The sequence below is a fragment of the Chiroxiphia lanceolata genome, chromosome 5 (assembly GCF_009829145.1).
Source record: "Chiroxiphia lanceolata isolate bChiLan1 chromosome 5, bChiLan1.pri, whole genome shotgun sequence".
Classification (NCBI taxonomy): Eukaryota; Metazoa; Chordata; class Aves; order Passeriformes; family Pipridae; genus Chiroxiphia; species Chiroxiphia lanceolata.
This window is the reverse complement of record NC_045641.1, coordinates 9402813-9426481: the sequence shown is the minus strand read 5'-3', so window position 1 is coordinate 9426481 and position 23669 is coordinate 9402813. Positions and strand designations below refer to the sequence as shown.

Here is a 23669-nt window from a genome sequence, read left to right as displayed (position 1 = left end):
CTAATAGTTCATTAACAATACATTTGGCACTAGATACTTGCAAATTAATCAAAAAATAAAAAATAATTCCTATTGATGTTTAAAAGAAGTGAAATCTATAATTCATCAGAAAATTATTTCAGTAGTGTTTTAAAATGATGTTTTTTCCATCAAGGATGTCAGTGAGGATTAAGTATAAATCAGGGATGCTTGTTCTGCATATGTTCCCTGCCACAGCCTTCAGTGACAGCACTTTCCATATAGCTGCAAACAAACACAGGGTCCTAACTGCAACTGAGTTCCATTAAAGTGTCACAGAAAATTGAATTCATCCAGTCTCAGATCAAAGTTAGCAACTGCATGAATTCATGCAAGGATGTGCAGAGTGTCTGGTCCCATCTCTTAGACAGATGTTCTGGATAAACAAAGTGCAAACTCTCAGACCAACTGATTTTCTTAACAGGCTGATGGAAAGATCTAACTGCTGCTACTCCCACACAAGGTGATAGCACTGTTTTCCTCATACTCCAGTTGCTGACAGTGTGCCCATGGGCTCTTTTCAAGCACCGGGACAGTCTCTACTCCCAGAGGAGCATGGCAGAGCTCCCTGGTCCTGACAGCAGCTGTGAGCTCCTCTTACAAATAGCCTATTTGGCAAACAACACTGGGTTAGCCCTGATTGCTGCATTTGTTAACACAGCAAACCACAAGCCTCTGTTATCCAGGCTGTTAATTTCCACTATTTCCTGATTAGAAGTTGAAGCTTTTTGGAGCTGATGAATCCCTTGTATATTTTCTTGATGGCCAAAAATCTGTATCAGCTTGGCTATTTTCATTACTGGTTTCATATTCTCAGTTTAGGAATTAAGTCATTTGTGACTCATTTATGTTCATAACTTCCCTATCTTTTTTTTTTTTTTAAATTTCTAATTAAAAAAATCCAATATACATTTCATATTGTAATATGGATTTCTCAGGTAATGAAATACTAATTTTTGTGCATTTTCTGCATCTGTTTTTTTGTACTTAAAGAAAGAAAGATTTTTTTTTTTTATAGTACGTCTTGAAAGACTTAGATTGTAAGCAACTTAGTTCTTTTGATCTCCCCTGGTATCACTCACAAGAGCAGCAAAGCAGCCCTTTAGACCAGAGATCACATACCAGAAAAAGATTTATGTGAAGTAGATCCTGAAACTATAGAAACACAGCTGTATAATGCTGTTCTTGCTTTTAATCTACACTGTAACTTTTTATGACTTGTGTTTTACCCCAAAAGCACGTTAACAACATAAAGCATCACTTACTTTAAATGCTGCCTTTCCAGTATAAATGACTTCCAACACTGCCTTCTAAATCTGTGGGTTTAGCACATGGAGACTAGAAGTGTCTGCTGAAAACAAACCAGCTGTGGATCTCGGTAATACTTCTCTGTTTATACACATTTCTTCAGTAAATGAATTTTAGTATCAGGTTTTGCTTTTTTTTTTACCACAAGAGGGCGATCCTTTAACTCGTGTCATCACTAATGCAATGTACTAGACACAAGATGGACTCGTTTTCTATCTAAACCATTATTTCAACTTCTTATATAGATAAATTGATGAATTTCATTCTGTCTGTGTTCTCAGCATGCATTTGACTTACATCAAGTTACTAGGTAATATTATTTAGCTGTGAGAGCACATTGCACTCCATAAATGATTGATACGAAAAAAATTGTGGGAAGTAAATAGGATTTCCCTTCATTACCTTTAGAAATAGCAATACACTATATTAACATAACTCATTGTTCTCAGTGATAAACTCAGACAGGTCACAATCAAAAGGAAAGATCTTAAGACGTGCCATTTTCAGAAGCATGAGAAATTTGTGAAACAAAGAAATGTGTTATATTTTTCATCCATTTGTGAATGCTTAGCTATTCGAATTTGTTAAATATGCCATCATGTGCAACAATATACAGCACAAGCACGGTCCACACAGGAGACTGATTTAAGCACTCAAAGTCTGAAGATTGTCACGTCATCCCTAATGTATTGACTTAGAACCAAATAGCTGAGAAGATTTAGTTTAAAATGCTTCTAAACAGTCATCATGTGTACAATATAACTTACCATAGCATTTTTTTCAGTCCCAATATTTTATATATATAAACCTGTGTAATTTACTCAAATCAAGACTGATTTCTCCCTCTTAAGTCCTTTTGCTCAGAAACAGTGGATGGATTTTGTCCATCAAGAGTCAGCTATGTTCCTGGGCAACCGGTAATGCTCTTGTCTGATCCTTGCCTTCTTCTCCTGAGGGTTGGCATATTTCCACTTGGAGGGAGACATTTTCAGCTTTTTTCTCTTCTTATCTGTACACCACACTTTTTCACAGTATTCTTCCACTCTCTGGAAGTTGCTGTAACCTATTAGTTGAAGAAATTCCTTGTACCATGGCTTTGATGCCTGAGGTATACTACTCTGCATTGGGCATGGCATTTTGTGAGGTATCTCCTCCTCATAGTCTTTATTGAACATTTCATCTACACGTTCTTCCTCTACTACTTCCAGGGTGATTTTCCTTACAGTGTGAACAATGCTGTGTTCCACTGTCTGACAAAAATAAGTCCCTGCATCCAGACGATGGAGCTTCAGGAATAAAAGTCCAAGGTCCATTTTGATTATTCTGTCATCTGTCTTCACCTGAAAAAAAAAAAAAAATGATGCAGTTATAGAGCACAGGCCTTTGGTATTACATTAAACTAGTGCAGTTATTTCTGAACTGTACTTTCATAAATCTCATATTAAATTTTGAGAGGAGGATTAGAGATCCACAAACCTTTAATTTACAGGGCTTTCTTATAACAAAAATATTTACTTGAAGTAAAGAAGAGATTGAGCTGTGAAAGGAAAGCAATCTAAAGAATCTGGACATCATGGAAGAACATATAGGGGAGCAGACAGTTTCCTGTTTTCCCAGCATGACTTAGTCACTTGTGGTTAAATCACAGAGGGAAATAATTTAGAAACATACAAATAATCTACTGGATGGAAAACAAATGGGCATTTACCAGCTGATCTGTGACAAGTGTTGCTGTGAATTCTCTTATACACTGGTATGGTAGGACCACTGTGATCTTAAGCCTCTACTCTGAGCTTGGTGTTTAAGTTCCCCCTACACCTCCCCAGGGCTGAGTTGTTGACTATGAGGATTTCTCAGATGATGGTGAGTGGGGAGCACTTATGGAGCATTTTCATAATAGGAAAACATATGCAAAAGAGGCAGAGAATCCACCAATACTCATTTACAGAAGATTCTGTAATGTAACAGGTGAGGCAGCAGGAATGAATGGATGTTGAGCTAGATTAACATTGGAAGTAATATGTTCATATTTCATCCCTGCAATAACATACCAAGAAAAGTGGTGGATTCTCTTTTGTTTTGAGATCTTAAGTAAGCTTCACTACATTTCTAACATCTGCATTCAAGATGCTAAATGCAAACACCAGACGAAATTCTCAGGTCTATTAATTCAAGAGACCAGATGAACATAATGATTTTCCCTGACACATACATTTCAGCAACTGGTGACAGGCCTTTCAGTGAAGATGTAATATTCCTAACAGCAGGCTTTTTTACTGAAATAAAGATTAGTATATAGGAATATTTACCTCTTCCTTCTTAGTTTCATGTGCTCGCTGGACAAGCCAGATTACTTTTGCTTGTAAGGTCCGAGGGGTGCACTCCAAAAGGGTGCTGTTGTACTCTATTCCATAAACAAGTCGCTCCTCAGTCTTCTCCAGGACTTCACCTGGAAGGAAAATAAATGTTTCAAAAACGCGTTTCTGCAAATACTTGTTACACTCCATATTCAGGATATATTTACTTTTAAGAGTGAAGCTTGATTCAGATCCAATCAGATAGTGACTGAAAAGTAATGTCTAGATCTGACCTGCTAAATAAATATTCCCATCATCCCAGACTTTCATAATGTCTGACCAAATTGTGCCATGATTCACCTAAAGTTATACACAGAGAAGCAGATTTCAGCCTTTCACACTGTTAATTGCTTGGGCCTGGTTCTTATGAATAGTTAATTTAATTTTCACTCAGTGAAACAGAAAGATTCAATGTATGTTTAAATATAATACATAATTCAATTTTTTAGGGGTACAAATAGAGCACGAAACCTCTTGCAAAATGAAACTCTGAAAAACTTTAAATACTCTAACCAATATTATACGTATCCACGTTACACACATGTAAAATGAAAGTATAGTTTTGGCCCAACGGTGCTAATAAAAACAAGGTGAGTGAATTTAATCAAAACTCAATTCTACTTTTCCATTCAACAAAATATCTGGAGGAAGATTAGCTAGTTGTTACACCGGAGGAAGCCAATGGCCTCATTAATGAAATCATCTTATTCCATTGTAGTGAGAAAGATTATTGAGACTAATTAGTTTTATACCCTAAGAAAATACACTATTTTATATGATTGTCATTTCTCTGTTGTATTTTAAACTTGCTGAATAATTAGTGTTTCATATTGGGATATACTTTTCCAAATGTACTATATCCTCCATTAGGCTTCAATTTTAACAAAGCTTTCCCACGTAAAATATCTCTCTAATATTTAAAATATTGTTTCTCTGCTTATGTTTCCAGAAGAACCTCTTATGGTTTATTTCTTTTCCTCTATCAATGTATTTTGTGTTATCCTGTGAAATACTAAGGATATCCAGGCAACTGTTTTCTCTCTGTTTTGTTATTCCCAATACCAGTGTTTGAAATCATCACTTTCCAAGGTTTGGACAACAGCATTAGACACAATAATCTATCTTTTTCTCAGTTTTCTTTTTTTTTTTTTTTTTGGTGTGTGATTTTTTGTTTGTTTGTTTGTGTGGGGTCTTTTGTTGTTGTTGTATGGTTGATTAGTTGGTTTTGTTTTGTTGTTTTTTGGGGTTTTTTCCTGTTGTTGTTGTTGTTGTGGTTTGGTTTTAGTTTGGTTTGGTTTTGGTTTTTGTTTGTCTGTTTGTTTGCTTTTAAAGCACAAATCTTGATAATAATCATAAATATATATTTTTGTTCTAGCATGTGATTACTCATGTCTGTGCTATGGAGCCCCTTCAATTCTGTCTGTGTCCTGACATTATTTCATATCCTTTTCAGGATGCAGCCCTGTTATTTCTGATCCTGCTCCATCTTTATGCTTTTGTTTCTCTTCGAATCCATTGAGATTCATTATCCACATCTTTAGTCTGAATATCAGCGCTGCAGGACCACATGAACATTATGGGATGCACCTGAAACAGTAAATTCTTAGACCTGGATGGTGTGGGCTCATCCCCACAACTCTTATAACAGTATTGAAATATGCCAGTAAAAAAACTCAGGTGAGATTGTGGTCTGGCTCATACTCTTGGCAAAATCTGTGCTGTCTGTTCCAGGCATTTACTAGCAATTTGTAAGTGTTGAATAGATTACCAATGAACTGCTGACCAAAGCACTGCTGCGCTGCATTTCCATGCCGAACATCTTGTCTGCGGAAACGTCTGGAGGGAAAAAAATGGAATTATTTGAGAGAACATGTTTAGCTTACATACTGTTGGGTTATGCTAAAGTGGCATTAGTTATAAACATAAGGAGTTAATCCTTGCTTGCTATAAAAAATTGACATTGTCATGAGAAAGACTCATTTATACATTGGCATTTTCTCTCTACTCAACCTACTGGGAATCATGTCTGAAAAAAACCACACATTTATCTGGAGAAGAGGCACAACTGTGTATCCAGTTTATACATAATTACACAGATGTTATAAATAACAAAACAAGATCCTTTGAACCAACTGGACATCATTCAGTCAAAGGGACCTTTAGCCTGTATTTTGGTTCTCTCTCTCTTTGGAAACAAGGAAATTTTCCTTTTTTAATTTAGAACAGTTTCCCATGTATGTGACTGGTAGTTCTTTTACCCTTCACTCTTGTGTTATTTTTTTTTTTTAATGGGGAATCTCAAAGTAGAGAAAATACTTTATTTTATTTTACCTTTGTAACAGACAGTTACTAAGCTCATTTTTCTCAACAGAGAAACAGACAGGTTCATGATTTGCCCATGCTTAGAAAGCAAACTAGTGGCAGAACTGTAGTCAGAACCTGGGAGCCCTGGTTTCCACATGGAAATATTGCAAGTGCTTTTGAGAGAAAAATCAGTCTGAGTTTTGAGGTTTGTGTTTTTTATAGGTATTTACAGAAAAAATGAAAACCATGATTATATGGTGCATTCCCAGAAGAATTTTGATTTTATATGGCTTTTTTTACCTCTGAGTGTCCTGATAAATAAGATTAAGATTGCTTACTTGGGAAATAAAAGAGCTTATTGGAATGCTATACCTTGTCAGATGTAGTATGTTCTACAACATGAAATTTAGTTTTACTAAGGATACTTTTCCTATATTTGCATAAAGAGTAATTCTACACTGCATTGCCAATGCCATACATAACAGATTAAGAAATATGCAGTGCAGCAAATCTCACACAGCAGGCATGTGTACAGTATAAATTATAGATGCTAGAAACAAGTAAAGCCAAAGAGTTCTGTTATTCTTTGCATTTACAACTGAAGTAATTTTTCTCTCCGGTGCTGAGTGAACACAAACAGAATTTTTATTTGGTACAAATAGAACTTACTGGAACCATGTAGATTTACACTATTTAAAGATCTTGTCCATAGATGTTACTCATCACAGTTCTAACCTGGCAGTAGACACCGATTCTTTTCCATGTTCTGTCACCCATATGGACTCCTGATCCAGGAGTGCTGGTGGACCAAGAGGACAGCTTTAACCTCTACTGATATTCAGAGAAGAACTAATGTTTTGCATTTGTTTTTTTTCAGGGGAATCTGCAAATTCAGTGCGGCCTTTTAAGGAGAAATTCTAAAAATACATGCATGTTAATTAAAAAAAATGGAGATTCTGAGGTAGCAACTGGGCTTTATCATGGCCTGGGAGTTGTCATTGCAATGTATGGATGCTGTAACCATGCCTACTGATAACTCTGCAAAGTGTCAGTGCTGAATAATGATGCCACCAGGTTTGCATGTCTGTGTACACAGATTGCTCGAAGGAGACATTGTCTTGCACAGATACACATAAACTCTATAGGATATGCATTAGCCTTGAAAAAAACAAACGAGAAAACCCTGTTGCCGTCAGACCCAGCAGCCTGAACTGGACAGGTAGCAGGCATGTTCTATTTAGTCTGCAGTTCCTTATGATCCTTGTACAGCTAAAAAAATCCTAGTCATGTAAAATGGGATTATTTCTCCAGTTGTCAGAACCATTCATGAAAATAAAATGTTTGTTTGATGGAATTTTGCTGTTGTGAGTGTGAAGACTGGGGAAGATACATTTAGCAGTGCCTTCACTTGCTACTTTCCTGAGGAGAGCGGAAAAATGGGACGAGGTGCTGCAAAGGAGGGAGATGGTGGGAGAAAAACTCATTTCACAAATACTGACATAAGCCTGGTATTTTTTTTTCTTAGAAATAATTTTATTCAGAATTCTGTGAATAACAGACTACCAGGTAATCCCTGAGATAAACTACTATAAGCAATTTTTGGTGATTAAAAATGTACAGAATGTATGGAAGTTCCTTTTGCAATCTATAATTTTGTGAATTTAGACTTCAGTCTGTAACTCTGTGCTTTCAGGAACTTATTAAAAATTATTTGCAAGAAAGGAATACAGTGGTCATCACCATCATCATAATTTTCATGATCCTTTATTATTTCCCAGGAATGGATGAGGCAAAGTTGAAAAGTCTTGAGGAGAAAAGGCACTGCTGCAGTTTCCATAAGTTTGCAGACTGTGTACTTGCTGATGGAGTGGTTGATGGAGAAAGAGGCCAGAGAGGGAGAGGAGGCGGGGGAGTGACTGTCAGCTTCTAAAAATTAGCTAAAGAATCACACTAGATCCAAGCTCAAAGGCATTTTAAAATTACTTCAGCCCTTTTTCAGCCTAGACAGTGAGCTGCCAGAGCAAAGAATCTCACTTGTAGAATTTAGTGCTTATTTAGATCAAAACTGAACCTATCTGAGTCAGACTGCAGAGGTAATAGCGAACTAAAGCATTTCTGGACCTATACTTTCTCAAGTACACTTCATGAAATTTGAATACAATAGAAATTCCTTTTGGTATCTGAAGTATTTACAGTATGCAGGAGCCATACATCTGTAATTACAATGGAATTGGGGTGTGCTGTGCTCCAAGGATCAAGATATGGGATTTTGGACTCAGTTTTTTTTTGTCTTTAATTAAATCCTACATTTAATTAATTTTATCCAGGCTATGCATGTACAAGGAATTATAAGAAAGACTTTCATGATTTGAAAAATTAGTCCCAGATGTCAAGCAGAGGGTTTTTCTATTTATGCTTCACTTCTCTTTAAATCCTTTGTATGCCTTAGTTTACAGATTTCTATTTAATGTTTCTCTAAACACTTGTTATACCTTGGAGACATTAGGATTTAAAGCAGATAGCATTTGAATCAAAGTGGGGAGGACGCACTGTACATCCCTGCCTCAGTTCAACTCTTCTCAGTAGAACTGGAATTAAAAAGAGAGCTTTGAGCAGTGCTCTTACTCGCCAAAAACACTGCTCTTACAAGTCAAAAGTCCACCTAAATATACAGTATGAGTGCCACATCTGAGCAAATAGAGGTGGTGTTAAGGCCAGCTCAAGTGTGTTGCAATGTAAGGCACAGCTCCATGAGTCCCAATGAAGGGAGGGATGTCAGGAACATGTGAAACCAGTGGTCTCCAATGCCCATTGCACTCACACTACATGTACCACCATGTACAGCTTGAGCAGGAATCTGGAGTCCTGGACAAGGCCAAATTAATATCTGAACACTCTGGGATGTGGCATTAATTCTGTCTGGAGTCGAAGGAAGCCGTGGCAGGATTATCAGCTGCTCAGTGCCACTTGGTATTAGAAAACTCCAAGTCTACCAGGACCTGCCTTTTCCAGCAGTGCTCCTGATATTTGATGGGAAGCAACTTAAGGCAAGCTCCCAACATGCTCCAAGCAGCTCTCCTGTCTCCCCATGTACCACACAGTTAGTGTAAGCTCTTAAATTTAAAATGCTCTGAGCTTCAGCTATGAGCTAAAGTGAACAAAGCAAATGCCATCTGTGCCTCTCAACATTGCTAGTCTTTCTGGCTGTTCCCCAAACTCTTACATGTAAAACAAGTTTTGCAGACTTCAAGAACATTCAGTTGAGTGCAAATCCCTTCTCCACCACTGCAGTGCTTATCTCAAGAGAAGGAGGGTGATAACAACAGCATTTTCTTCTTTTAGAGACTGACCTGCTGAATGTCGGGGGCACAAGGCACAGGAAGGTGCCTGGGGTGCTGCTCATATCACTCAGCCCTGGATAAATGCGTGTGTCAGGGGACTTAAAGGCTGCTACTCTGGAAATTGTCTTACACAAAAAATATGCTAAACATGTACAACAAAGTTCAGGGCAGAGTGAGTTACTCTTATCTTTTCTTGGACAATAAGTAGCCTGTAGAACAACGTAAATGGTGATCCTGTTAGCAGGCTGGCAGGCTGCTGGGAGATCTTTAAAGTCCTCCTTTCCTCAAATGAATTTTGCATCATTAGATGAGTAAACCATAGGCTTTATAATTATGATAATTCAATTTCTACATTTACTGTAGGACATTAATCTCCCCAGCCTGCTATATAACTGCTCATATTTCTTAATCTGGGGCCTGAAAATTTTAACCAGACTCATCTCACACTAAACAGACAACTGGAGCCCACTACTTCCCTTTAGGTCTACTTGCAAGAGGTATGAGAAGACTATGCAAATCCTGCTTGTAAAAATGATGTACATTTCCTTCTTGGTTTAACCTATGTCTTAGTGCAGTAAATACAACAGATTCTTAATTATGCTGAGTCATCGACTGTGTTTCTCATTTTTACTTTTTAATTTGCCTTATTCAAAAAGTCATGTTACTCAAGGTAACATGACAAGGTAACATGTTACTCAAGGTAACATGACTATTAATTATATTTTAGAAAAATCTACAGAAATGTGTGTTGGGCCTGGCTATTGTCAGACTGCCTTTCTTTGAGTGCATCCAGGTTCATGGAAAGATAAGATGTGCAGAACCAAGAAACAAACAAACAAAAAAAAACAAAAACAACAACAAAAAAACCAAAACAAAAACAAACAAACAAACAAACAACACCCCCCCCCAACCAAACTAAAACAAAACAAAAAAGACATACCTTCCTGGTTTTCCTTAACAATAACACATTTGGGATACTATAACTTGGTTTTCATTTGATCACCTCCACTAGTTTTCAAAACTCTCCCTGGAAGTTACTCAATTCACTGTAATCCTTGCAATCCTTCCAGGTCTAATTTATACTTAAGTATGTATTTGCAGAACCAGTAATTGTAAAAAAAGCCACAGAAAGAATTATACATTACAAAAGTTTTGCTCACTCAGGTTAGAAATGACTCTCTTTAGGTGGCAGGGATGACTAAGTTTTGTAAAATGGTCTGGATTAAAACATGAGTGTTCTAGAAGCTTGATTTGTGTAGCTGAATTGCAGAACCTGGGTTTGAGAAGGAAGAAAACAGGGAAATGACTGCAGGAAGGACTGAAGGCTAAGAATCATGAATAAGTGAATGGTGATAGAAAGGAATAGTCTCCCCAAGGGAAGAATTAAAGCACCTAAATTTTGTTTGTGCTTTGAATTGGTCTCTAAAGTAACTTGCCTTTCAATTCACTGCAAAAAGCCTAACCTAAACCTTAGCTTTTGCAGAAACTCTGGTTTGATTTTTGCTGGTGAAGGTATTTGACTATTAACACAGATTCTTCTTTACTTTTTTTTCAGAAATTCTATTATATATGTTATTGCAGTGTTATATACTCATTATATAATACATATTGTAAAGCATCTTTTCTCTGCATATGAAAAGATGTATAAGGAAATTAAGGCTTGTTTACAATGCAATGTAAATAATTCCTAAGTGACTTAGCTTTGTTCATAAAAATATTCCTGGTACTGCATTTTATGCCATCCTGTGCATTTGGCTACTTGCAATCCCCTAAGGTTGTGCTAATAAATTAGCAGCTGACGTCTCACTGTTCAGTTATTTGTCTGAGGGGGAGATATGAAGTACTTTGTATTATAGTAGGAACCGTTTATGCAGATATTTTGCAAAAAGTGTATCGAAAAGCAGCAGGTCTCACCTCTTTGCCTGCACTCCTGTGGGATAGTAGCGGGAGCAGGAGATCCCGTCCCAGGCGCAGTAGGGATCCCGGGCGAGGCAGCAGTCGGCGCAGGCTGTGCCGTACATGTCACACTGGTGGAACTTCACCTGTGCTATGACTGACTCGGAGCCAACATAGAGCTGTTGCTGTAAAAAATACACAGTATAAGATTAAATTCTAGAATTCCCACTAAAACTGCTGTTACCAATGCAGTTATCAAAAAATGTTAGATTTATCCTTGCTTGCCGGTTGTACATCCAGCCTGTGCCCTGAGGGAGGCACAGTTACTCTGTAGAAGAATATCTGATTACAGATTAAACTCTCCTACATGAGGACAGAGAAACAGAAAGAAGGTAAAATGAACAAGTTTGTTTTGGCATTTCCTCGCTTCTGAACTTTCAGCTTTGTAAGCTTTGTGTTTGAATAGGCAGGGGTTTACATTTCTTTCTCTTCCTCAAGATATTTTCCAGTGCCTCCCTCTTCACTTCTCTGTCACCTAATTGATCTGCAAAAAAATCCCTTAACATAAAAGACTTTAAATGAAGAAGTTCAAATATGCAGGAGTTAAAAGCAAACTCAATTTTAAAATGGGAGTATTCAAGTAAATTTACCTCTTGATGTGGCTACTTAATAATACGGTCACACATTTGCACACACAGTAGTAGAGAGTTTTCTTCTTTTTTTCCTCTTGTGCAGTCTTTTCTTACAAATTAAGGAGTCACTATCTACTTCTTTAATGTTTATTTGTAATGTTTGGGGTTCTTTTCAGGATTAGTACTAATGAATCTTTTGAGTTCACATAAATGTCCTTTTCAAATCAAATGACAGGTGATCAAAACATTACTTCAGATGCTGGCACAATAAATTCAGAAAAGAATAGTTTATATTTGCAAGAATTTGAGAAAAAGTCTTGCAATTGATGAAGGTAAATTGCCTGAACACAGAAACATGTAGTGTGCACTGCAATAGAAACTACTTATGTACAGCTCACTTCCACACTTTTACCAGTCAGAAAGGGGATTCCTAAACTGTGCTTATCCTAATGGCCAAACTTAGTCCATCATTCCCACTCTTTGATCAAGATTTCAAAATCTGTTATTTTAAAATTACTTAACTCTGGAAAATACTGACAGCTCATTTAGGCTATGACAAGGCACAAATTTTAATCCAGATAGTTCATTCTTGTTCCTAATTACACCTCTTATATCTGTTTAGATCACAAAATTTAACATTCAGAGATGCCAGGGGAAGAAACTAGGAGAGGCTGGGAACAGCAGTGTTTGAAGAATTTTTCTGCTGAGATAAACCAGATGATAGTAGCAGGAACTCAATCTGCCAACTGGAATGAAGAAGAAACCTAGGATACTTGTTTTAGGGGAATTTTTTATCTGCAAAGGCTGCATTGTGATTGCCCCAGAAGACAGAAACAACACTTTCAATGAGACATATGAGATGGGATTTTCTCTTTCATCTTTTAGCAGAGGTAAAGACATCTCTAAGTCTTGGTTCATTGGAGGAGGGCAAAAAAGCAGCTGATATCTAGCCAACTGAACATCAAAGAACATTCTTTCCCAGTTTCTGCTGGGATAAGTAGCTCAGCCCTGATATGTGATATTTTATTGTACCATGACTTGGTGAAGACTGGTCAGTGTTATAAGGATATTGAGACATAGCCAGCAAGAAGGTCTCCACAGGCTCAGTCACTCCAAGTTGAAAGGAAACCAGCCAAAATGCTCAAGGTACACAAATTTTTTCACATGTACTCAGCTAAGTTATATTTCTGCTGATTTTAAAGACAAAATGACTTGGCGCCAGCCCTGTCCCTAACATGTATTCCAACATTTAGTTGTCTTCAGTATCAGAAAACTGTATTCCATTTCAAGAATAAGTTTATCTACATTCAGCAAGCTGAACTTGGTTATTAAATCTTATATTGTTTCACCATCAATGTTCAAGAATCCCCATACACACAGTAGGAAGTCACTTCACGTGGTAAAATATATATCTGGCTCTCCTATTCTCACTCAGTTTTTCTTTTTGATATCTTGAAAAAGTTAAGCTACTTTTACTGCTCATAAGAATTTTTTTTCTCCAACCACTGGATTGCTTCGGTGGCTTTCTTACAATTCTCTCCAGATTTTCCAGATATATCTTGAATTTGTGGAGTTAGCAGCTGTCTTGGAAGATGGATATAATAGAAGAATACTACTTCATTTTTTTACAAAGTATCTCCTTTTTACTCTTCCAACATAATCCTTTTACCACGAGAATTGACTGAGAGTTAAAGGTAAGGCAATTATCTGAAATGACACTGACTCTTTCTCCAAATGATCACTTAGGTGCAGTGTTAGACACTCTAGTCTCCAGAGGTGATTTCACAGTCCATGGAAAAAGATTGATGCAGGAAATAATTCAGAATACTTAGACCCAAGATCCTCCTCTGAATCACCATCAGAGGATTTTGTCTTTCTGTATTACCTACAGGAAGAATGTAAATTGGCTAGACACCAAAACTGAAATAATCTTTTGGGGCACACACACACCTCCTATTAATGCAATTGTCGTCCTTTGTTACTTCTGTTTCACTGTGTTTATGTGCAGCCATATTACACGGGATGTCTAACATTAAGATATAACTATCCTCGGGTGTTTATTATGGCTTCATGCTGAGATGATACGATGATATGGTAAGGATAAGAATCTACCCACAAGAGTTATAAACTGGGTGTTTATTTTAGCAGAAAATAGCAGAAACTCAAAAAAGATTCAGATCCAAACAGGCCTGTTGGGCACCTGACTATGTGGGAGACCCAGTAAGGTTTTTTTGCACTGACATCCCCTGGGCTGAAATCTATCTGCATTTATCAGAAAGGAACTTTTCTGTGAGTTACCATTTTCACCAAGCTAATCCCTACTGTGATTATTATGACAGTAACTCATGAAACAGATTGGGTTTTATGTGCCTTGATATGCATGATAGTGCAGACTAAGGATATTTAACATTAGAAATTAAAAACATGAGTGTTTTATTAAGGAACAGAGCAGATAACCATGTTCATATTACAGGTATCCGACCAGATCTCATTATAGATGACGTACATCCATCTATCTATCTATGCATCTGTCTATCTCTATACCATTTACAGCTTCATTACATTAAGTCACAATTTTCACATTTCAAACATGTCAAATACTCACCCTTTTTGAAGAGATTTCCATAGAAATAATAGGAACTGGCATCTAAAAAATAGGAAATTTTACTTGCTTAGAAAAAAGAATGTCTTTTTGCTATGACAATAAATTAGGTAAAATAGCATTGATATTTACTTATTACATTCATCTTTGCAAGATACTTTTACTTCCTTTAAGGAAAGTGTGAGGAAATTGCGACTTTCAGAAGTATTACTTTAAAAGAGTTTATTTAAAAACAACAAGCCAACACTTAATTCAGGATTATCAGAGCTACAGGAACACTACAATTTCCCTGTCAAACATGACATTAGCTCTTGCCACCACTGAATCTCTTTTGTCCTACTTGAGAGTGATAAGTGGAGTGTTCTTTATAACAAAACATTCATTGAAGATAAGATAAAAATAGTAGGAATTCCTTCTTTTACCATTGTCCTCTCTGCCCTCTGCTCAGATTTCCTGGAGCAAGACATAGCCCCCAACAGGTCTATTGAAAACAAACTTTATCAAGAGAGGCAAATTCTGTGATTTCCACCCCCCCTCAGGAAACAAGTCAATAGTTTTTCTGCCTAAATGCAAGTACCAGATTTAAATGTCTAACTTTTGATGTTAGATTTTCCCTATAGTTTGAAGTAGCTTAGTCTCCTGCTTTATGTGGCTATTGTGACCTGACATGAATGCTCACTAAGAGAATTTCATTATATTAGCTTTGTCACATATCAAACACTGAGCTTTAATCAGGTTATCCTTAAGCAGAACGGAGTTTTGCCTCACTGGGACTTAGGTTTGCCCACTGTAGAGACAGATTAACTGATTCAGCCTTTCTGAGGATTGGGTTGTTTCTGCCTGGACCTCATTTAAGTTTCCAAGGTTTTAACAGGCACATTTTCATGTGTACAGTTATCCTCTTTTAATTACTTACTTGGATGTGAGGGAAAATGAAATAAAATGCAAGAAGTTTCTAATTAAAAGTCACACTACAACTTCCAAGCAAGTAAACAGAGAGACAGCAGTGCTGATTTGCTTCAATATGCTTCAGTACTTGGGCCATAACTCCACATAGAAAAACACCAGTTGAAAATGAAGATTTTCTGTCATATAATAACGATATAATTGACAAATTTATTGCACACAGCTATTATTTGGAGATTTGACTACTTTCAGATTTTTTAGACATTTTAATTCTGCAGAAAATTCAGGACTTGTATATACACTTCATATACAGCACAGTTCACCTTGAATACTTGCAGCTCTTCAAGAATCACTTCTTCCATTGATTCTGTCTCTTGATTATAAATTGTTATGACTTTCAGCACAATGCCATTATCTGGAAATAAATTAAAAAGAAAAAAAAAACATACCACGAGGTTATAATTGGAGGAAATATTTATATGTCCTTCACATACCTTAAATAACTTCTTAAAATTGTTAATGGACAGAAATTTATAAATATGTACAGGTAGTTACATATTGCTGTAGTTAATGAGGATTCTTACTCTGAGAAAATAAAAAAAAATTACAATTTGTCCCCGGAAAATAATAGTTAACTGAAACATGCCTAGGACACATGATTAATGGTATTTTTCAAATGCTGGGTCATAACCCCTTGGTGAACTGCAAAAGGATCACAAAGGGTGACCATATTTCAGAAAAAGAAATGGGAGTAGGCAGAAACTGAGTCCATTGATTCCATTGGAGTCCATTGAGGCAAGCAAGTGTAAAGTAGCTTTAGTTATAGGATCTGATTGTTTACACTAGATAGGAAACTACTAGTGTCCTTAATTGCTGGCAGCAGCTTTGTTCCTCCAGGCAAGAGTAGGAAAACCTTCAGGGGTTCATTGTGCACAGTTCTCACTCTCCTCTAGGGAAACACTGAGCTGTTGTTGAGGTGAAGGTGTTAGTCAAAGGAAAATGAACTAAAATATCAAAAAGACTAAGGCACATTGGACTTTAGATTTATCAACCTCTCTGTCCCTGCAACTCTCTCAGGAAATTAAAACACACAAATAGCATCCTGTCTTCCACTACTTCTGCTTTGCCTTGCTGGCTATTAATAGAATAGTCTTCCACTCCTTAATCCGAAAATCTGTCATCAACAATGGCAGATATCACTTCCTTTCTTCTGTTACTTTCAGTCACCTTTGATTTACAGGGGAAATATTAAGCAGGCAAGCACTGGGAAAAATGTTCAGCAAAAGATCAAAGGAGCAAACAAAGAGAGGGACCATTAAACTGGGGTCATACACCATTTCTCAAAGAGAATATGTAATCAAAGGCATCAATTTTGTGATGGAACAGTAAAAAGAAATTGTATTCCAAGCTCTGATTTTCAGAAGTAAGTCTCTCTTCAAATCCTGCTGACAGATATGTGAAAGCTCTGATGTTCAGACTTCTCCTTTGATGAACCTTTCTAACCTGCACTGCTACCCTAAGGAAACTTTTGCTCAGCTGTAAGACGTTGCTTACTTATGTTACACAGCAGGTTGGATCTAGATTAAGAAAAATATTAACTCTTTCTAACATCATATTGTCCAAAAAAGCAATGAGTTTTCTAATGGGACCTTTGTCAGAGTAGAGATTGCAGGTTTCATTTCAGAGTTTCCAAACCCCAAATTCTTTCGCTGGAATTTTTTCTCACCTGAGATCAGACAGCACACACTTAAGCCCCTTTGGATTTAACTTTGCTGAACAGAGGTCTTGTATACAAGAACATTTTAAACAATCTCAATCAGAAATGCAAGCAGAAAGTATGAAAAATGTAGGCCTCATTGTAAAATATGCTGTACAGAAATAAGTGACACATCGTGCAATGTTTTATAGACTACAGTAAGTCAAATACTAAGACCATACTGCGGTCATTTAAAAGCTTAGAAAAGAACTCTAGTATAATAGCCTTTGCTATTCTACAAGCATACTTTTTTTGAATATTCTCAACACTAAAATGTGCTTATCAGAGGAATTTCATTAGTAAAAAATAATTCACTGTAACTGCTTTCCTAGACAAAATGGTCAAAATGATTTGTGAAACCACTCTTGTTGTTAAATTGATTAAATGTGAATGTAAGAATCCTTGGATTTTTTCCAGACAGATTAGATGTGACTAAAATCTTGTCTAGTTCCAGCCTTTCCTCTTATTTTTTTAAGTTTTCTTATTTTTCAAATACCATTAGGATATCTATTTTTTCTCAGCTTTCTTAGACTTAGTGAAGATCTATGTTATATTTCGCCTTAATTGTGTTTGTTGGGAAGATGTTTAAAAATTCTCTTTAAACAAGCTCTCTGTGTCTTAAGAAAATGGCACAAAAGAAAGACAAGAAAGCTTGGCAGGAAACTTCTAACAGCTTTTTTAAAAAAAAACCTTGGGCATTTCCTTCTTCCTTCCTTGAGCTGTGTTGTAACCCCAAATCTGGAAGCTGGCAGTTTCTTTTTAATGGTATCAGCTAGACTTGTGGTCTCCAGAACTGGGGAAAATAAACTGTGGAATAAAGCCAGTAACTTGAGCTGATATTTTTGAAAATCATATCACCTTTGTTTCTCTCAGGCCTCCAGGTCTCAGCTCAGATCTATGCTCAGATACAGGATTGTGTTCTGAAGTTTAAAAAATAAGGCTGGTTGTTCAGCAATTTAATTTAAGGTTCTTGTTGGAAAACAAAAGAAATTAAAATGAAATCCTATACTTAAGATTCTCTTCCTAGTCTTTAAATGTTTCCCTACCATTATTTTCCTACATAGTGTTATCATCACAGTGAAGCACAGGTCTAGAATGACTACTACCCTCTGTAAGGTGAAGACTGGTACAGCTGTGCAAAGAAAGATTGTTAAAAAGGAATGTTGTATAGATTTCCTTCATCCTGGAGACAAAAGAAAAAATATTAAATTTTCTTTCTTACTTTCTTTAATTACCTGTGCCAATGAACAAGACATCATATTGCCCATCTTCAGCTTCCACTCTGTCCACTGCTAGTTGTTTAAGATTGTACTTTCCGTCTGTTTTAACTAGTATTGGTCTCTTATGAACAGGCCTGATGGGCTGATACATTAGTGGATGACTCCTGGCAAAATGGACAGCTTCATCAGGATAGTCTTTTGTGGTAGTGTACAGACCCCCATTCACCTTGCTGGCACACTGCAAAACCAGAAAACAGATTATCCTGAAGATCTGACAAATAAATTGTTAGAAACAGGCCTTGTTTTCAGAGGTAAAGACAAGTCTACAGAAAACCTCACCTATAAACAAGCAAAGACCACAGTAGGAATTGGGACAGTGAACTCTATGCATGTGTGGATTATTAATCATGAAAAGAAAGGGAATGTTGAACATAACCTTGGCATTATCATATTTAGAAAGAGGGAGTTCTTCCCTCTTTGCCGTCTAAGAGAAGAATAAAAAGTAGCACTTTTAGATTTTGACAAAAGCCATAGTGCTTATGTCTTCCCCAAATTCATACTGAAGATGTAATCAAAATGGCCACTGACAGAGTTAAGAGAAAGGGGTTTCCTGTCCCAACAGAGACACAGCTATGCAGAGTCAGCAGAACACTAATGCTTGAAATCAATCCCTAGACTTGTTATTTTTTGATTGCAAAATATATTGCCATAAGAAACTAAGCACATTTAAAAATTATGCCAGCAGCAACAGTAATTCTTGATTTCAGGCATTCTAACAGTATTATGTTTGATTCTAATTCCTAACTCACAATGACAGTATTATATATCACAGTTTAGCTTCAAATACCAATGTTTGCATTGATCAATCTATCAGTTTGCAAAGCAAATAAACTTTATGTCAATGACTGATTAAAAGAGGCTTACTCCTTCAGTCAAATGTGCAATTAGGGATAATTTAATGCACTAAAGAGAGAAGTTAATTTTAGAATGCTTTGTGAAGGAGATAGTGTTTCCCAACTGAACACAGATTCTACATTTCCAATTTGCTTCATGATGTCTAATTGAAACCATTTATGATCAAGCTGGAAATATCTCAGTAACCATTTACTTTCTCCAAACATTCATAAGACAGTGTGGTTTTAAAAAACATTTCAAGCAAAGCCACAGTAGCAGCCTTTCCCTATTTAAATTGGATTTTTCAATCAATAAAATGAAATAAAATACTCTTTACGTTTACTGGAAACGGTAACTTTAAACTTGTGGTCAACGGTAATTGACAATAACAAACTCCTGCACTTGTCAAGTGGGGCAATGTTTGTTTCCACTTTCTGGGTTTAGCTACAGGAAAGTATTTGTTCAGTGTTGACTTAAAAGTAACTGTCTATTCAACCTAATGATGGAATTTCACCAGCTGTTTGCAATAAAGAGACAGAGCTGGAGCACGAAGACAGGCTAAGCCTCTGCTTCTCATGCACTGCACAGCATATCAAGTGAATAGGCATTGCCAGGTTCCCTTTACAATGTTCTAGCCCTGGAGAGATTTAGTAAAAGTAATCCTTCACAGGCTTTTCATTTTTAATTAAATAAAATCAAGTAGTCTAGAAAGGAAACAGTAGACGCAGTTGTCTCTGAAGTCTATCAACACCACTTTTGATTTTACTGATGTCAGTTCCAGAAGCAGTACAGCCTAAATGAACTAAAAGAATCAGTAAAACAGGGCAGAGACTATGGCAGAAGTAGTGCAGTGGATTTCAGTCTGTCAGAACCTGTGTGACTCTTAACAATGGTTTTCTGTTTATTCAACTTTAAGCCCTGCTCTCATTCCTTATAGACTTATTCTTTACTCATTCAATAGCTAAGATCAAAGGGTGCTGACTCTCAGAGATGCCTAATAATAGGTTATTTTTGGGCTCTTGTCACTGTCATTCCTGAAATGGGAAAGGTACTGAGATTCAGTTTACCAATATGCTGAGCTTTTCTTTGGAATTTGAAACCTAACACTTGGCTACAGCCTGAAACACACTTTCTCTTCATGCTTCTGGAAAAACATTAAAAAGACCTCTAAACTATGCCCTAAATGAGCAGCCAAAAATGAATCAATTAATGCTTTTTTAGCTGGCAGAGCCAGCTACTTCAGCCTTTGATGTGCTCTACAACATATAGAGAAAAACACAATTAAATCTATTAACACCCCAGAAAAACCTGGTTCCTCAGCTAATTTATTCCATGATATGGGGAAAATTACTTTCACTCTTCTGCTACTTTTTCAGCTCCTATGCCTTGCCTTTTGGGGAGGCAACAATCCAGTCTGACCCAAAGGTGGCCAAGGGAGAGAAGCATCGAAAGCAAGTGGAACTTAGGGCAGCATTTCTGTAAATCATTGTCAACTTTGTTGAAGTGCTGGCTCAGTGTTCTCTCCTTCTTGCCAAAACCCCACCATTTAATCTTCAGTGCTAGGAGATATCAATATAATAACTGCAGTCATTAATACTGAATTCATGCCTGTGTTTAATGCTAGTCCAAATAACATATGTGAGGTGTTCTACTGCCTGGAAAAAATGAACACCACTTTAAGAACTTGTATCATCATTGTAAAATACACAGCCATTATGCAATCCATGCATGGTACTGTCCCATTATTAGGTAAAACTGCAAAAACTATAAATTCGATATACCAAAACTCAAATAGGAAACTAATAATTCCTTTGAATTCAACCATTTTTCTCAAAATGTGATAATTTATTTATCTGCTTTTCTATTCTGACTCAATACCAGTGACTTTGAAAAATGACAAACAAACAAAAAATTATTTGGTATTGATGTTAACACTTACTACAGTGGTAGTTCATTGGCCAAGATGGTCAAATCATATTCATAATGTTTAAATCCTAGATAATCTCTTTTTTGGAGCATCTCCTTCAACAATTTGACTTAAGTCTCTAACCCCAAGAGAAGCAGAGGAAAACATGAATTTAAAATGATTAATTTAAAATGAGAAAGGACATGCATTTGAAATCATATTACAGGGAGAAAGGCTGTACTGGCACGTAGTAGATAAGTTAATAGGTCTTTTCACCTCTCATTCCTGAGATTCAGTGATAAATTAATTGTATACAATGCTTATTTCTGGAAATGATTTTGTTCAGTATAAAAGAGAATACTGAGTCAGTTAGGAGAAAGTACTGCTCCAGCAACTGTTTATTCCCCCTTTAAGCTCATGAGACTGAGCCCCCAGCCTGAGAGAAGATTAAGAGGTGAAGTGTGAAAACTGGGGGGGATTTAGCCAAACAGCTGTTGCTGTCTTTGCATCTTGCAGAGTCAGAAATCTGCTCAATGCTGGCATGATAAGGGGTGGAGCTTCATGGGTGTAAACAAAAGCAGCTTTGCAACAGATGACAATTGCCATGGGTGGGTAAGTAGTTGTAATCCCCAAAGGTACAGGATAAAGAAGAAATCCTGGATGTGATGTTTCCCTAAGTTAGCCTGCTGTGAGGCTCCTCCTGACTGGCAGCAGGAAGGGGAAAGTGAGGGAGGCTCTGGCTCTGCCTCTTCTGTGAGATGGTGGCGAGCCTCTGCAAAGCAAAGGGCACCCTCAACCTGCACCAACAGGTAGAGGAGGAGATGTGAGAGCCCTGGGACAGAAACTTCAGAAACACCTAGAAAGAGAGTGAAACAGGAAAAGGGTTTGAGGTGAAAATTACTTGTGATACCTTTGAGAAATCAACACAGGAATTAGGAATGCTTTGTAGAAATTAATTACCTGCCTCTAAGCAATGAGTTCGTGATTTCCTCCAGAAATCTAAGTGCCAGACAGGAACAACTCTCTACATGACAGCACCTCTATAGTTGCAGAGCGTACTACAAAGATTAATCACAGTTTCAAAATATGTTGTTTCTTTCCTTCACTTAATATCCATTGGAAAAAAAAAGAAATTATATTTATAAAGAAACTTAAGTGAAAATTAACACAGAGTAATGGTTTTGCTGAGTTTGGTTGTTTGCAATGTTGTTTTAGTATTTCTGTATTCTTTGTAAAGGGTACAGAAAAAGAATGTTGATAAGATTGGAAACTTAAAGGCAAGCTTAAGGTGATAAGCTTAAGGGCAGTAAAATCTCACTCTGTGATGTCTGAAAGCAAACCAATGAATTACAAGGGTGACAGACCATTGCTTCCAGAAAGAACCAGTCTTGAGAGAAGGACCTTGAATGATGGAGAATTTGCTCACTATCTACAAAAGCATTTATTCTGATTAGTGACTTTTATTAAAATTTATGTCTTATTTCTAACCTGTGAATTGATCTCAATTATAGAAGTATTCCAACTTGATCCTTTTGGAAAAAGAAGTGGAAAAAAGAAACCAGAACCACCTGACTTTGAAATAGTGGATTCCTCTTTTGGGTTTTCTTTTTTTTTTTTTTTTTTTAAATTTCCTTTAGTGCTTGTTAAATGTCCTGGTTTCATCAGGCAAAAGAAACAAAATGAGGTTCCTTCACAGGTAACACGCTGTTTCTGAATGCAATATCTGACCCATCTTCTAGAGGTGCTGCTTTCTATCCCTTTTGCCTGAGGTCCTAACTTTGGAATCTTACAACTTTGACACAAGGTTGACAAATTCAAGTCCCAAGAGGATTTTGAAAAACCTTATATACTTAATCCCACTATTTTCCTTTGGAAAACATATGGGTCTAGTACTCGATTAACTTATGGCTCTTTTCCAGAAATGCTGGAGTATTCAAGGAAGTATATTCTGGACTGTGAAGTCAGGAAGATTTCTGCATTAGCAGCAGTCTGCTTTTTTTTTTTCAATTTCATTTACATAGCAAAGCAAGGGAAAATAGATTGTACTTACTGAACCAGGCCTAGGATAAGGTACTTTTCTTTCGTAGAGAGCCCAGTGGTATTCAGGTCCTTCTTTATGAGCATATGGTCCATTGAAAGCTGCTCGAACACTTGCCATGTGGTAAACACATATAGCATAGCCTCTGAATATATTGCTATGAAGTGAAATTTAAAGACATTATTAAAGCAATATGTCACATTCTGTATATATATTACTGGTTTTACTGTGCAATTAAAAATAAGTCACATTTCAACAGTATTCAGAGATAAAAACCTACCTATTCTTTCCTATATGCTTTTCTTCTAAATATTGTGTGCAATGTTCTTTAAATGTCTTTAATGTGTTTATATTTATAACATTTCTCCAAGGAAGCTCTGTGTTGTTATGCCAAAATTTGATAATGGTGAACACAAGCTCTAAATTACTTGTTTAGAAACACAGAGGAAACACAGTGAACTGAACTCAGATTTTATATGTCTTTGATTAGT

At 36.6% G+C, this 23669-nt stretch overlaps 1 protein-coding gene across 1 annotated transcript in view; it reads right to left on the bottom strand.

Annotated features, from left to right (window-relative positions):
• Positions 1-804: 804 nt before the first annotated feature.
• The window catches only part of SEMA3E (semaphorin 3E), a 133240-nt gene continuing 110375 nt past the window's right edge, over positions 805-23669 (bottom strand). Inside the window, exons 10-17 of the mRNA XM_032689271.1 lie at positions 23191-23335; positions 18356-18578; positions 15688-15779; positions 14462-14503; positions 11243-11409; positions 5452-5519; positions 3636-3775; positions 805-2666 (exon numbers count right to left, since the gene is read on the bottom strand). Of these exons, the coding sequence (XP_032545162.1) occupies positions 2214-2666; positions 3636-3775; positions 5452-5519; positions 11243-11409; positions 14462-14503; positions 15688-15779; positions 18356-18578; positions 23191-23335 (1330 nt within the window). The 3' untranslated portion in view covers positions 805-2213. The remainder of the gene's footprint in view (positions 2667-3635; positions 3776-5451; positions 5520-11242; positions 11410-14461; positions 14504-15687; positions 15780-18355; positions 18579-23190; positions 23336-23669) is intronic.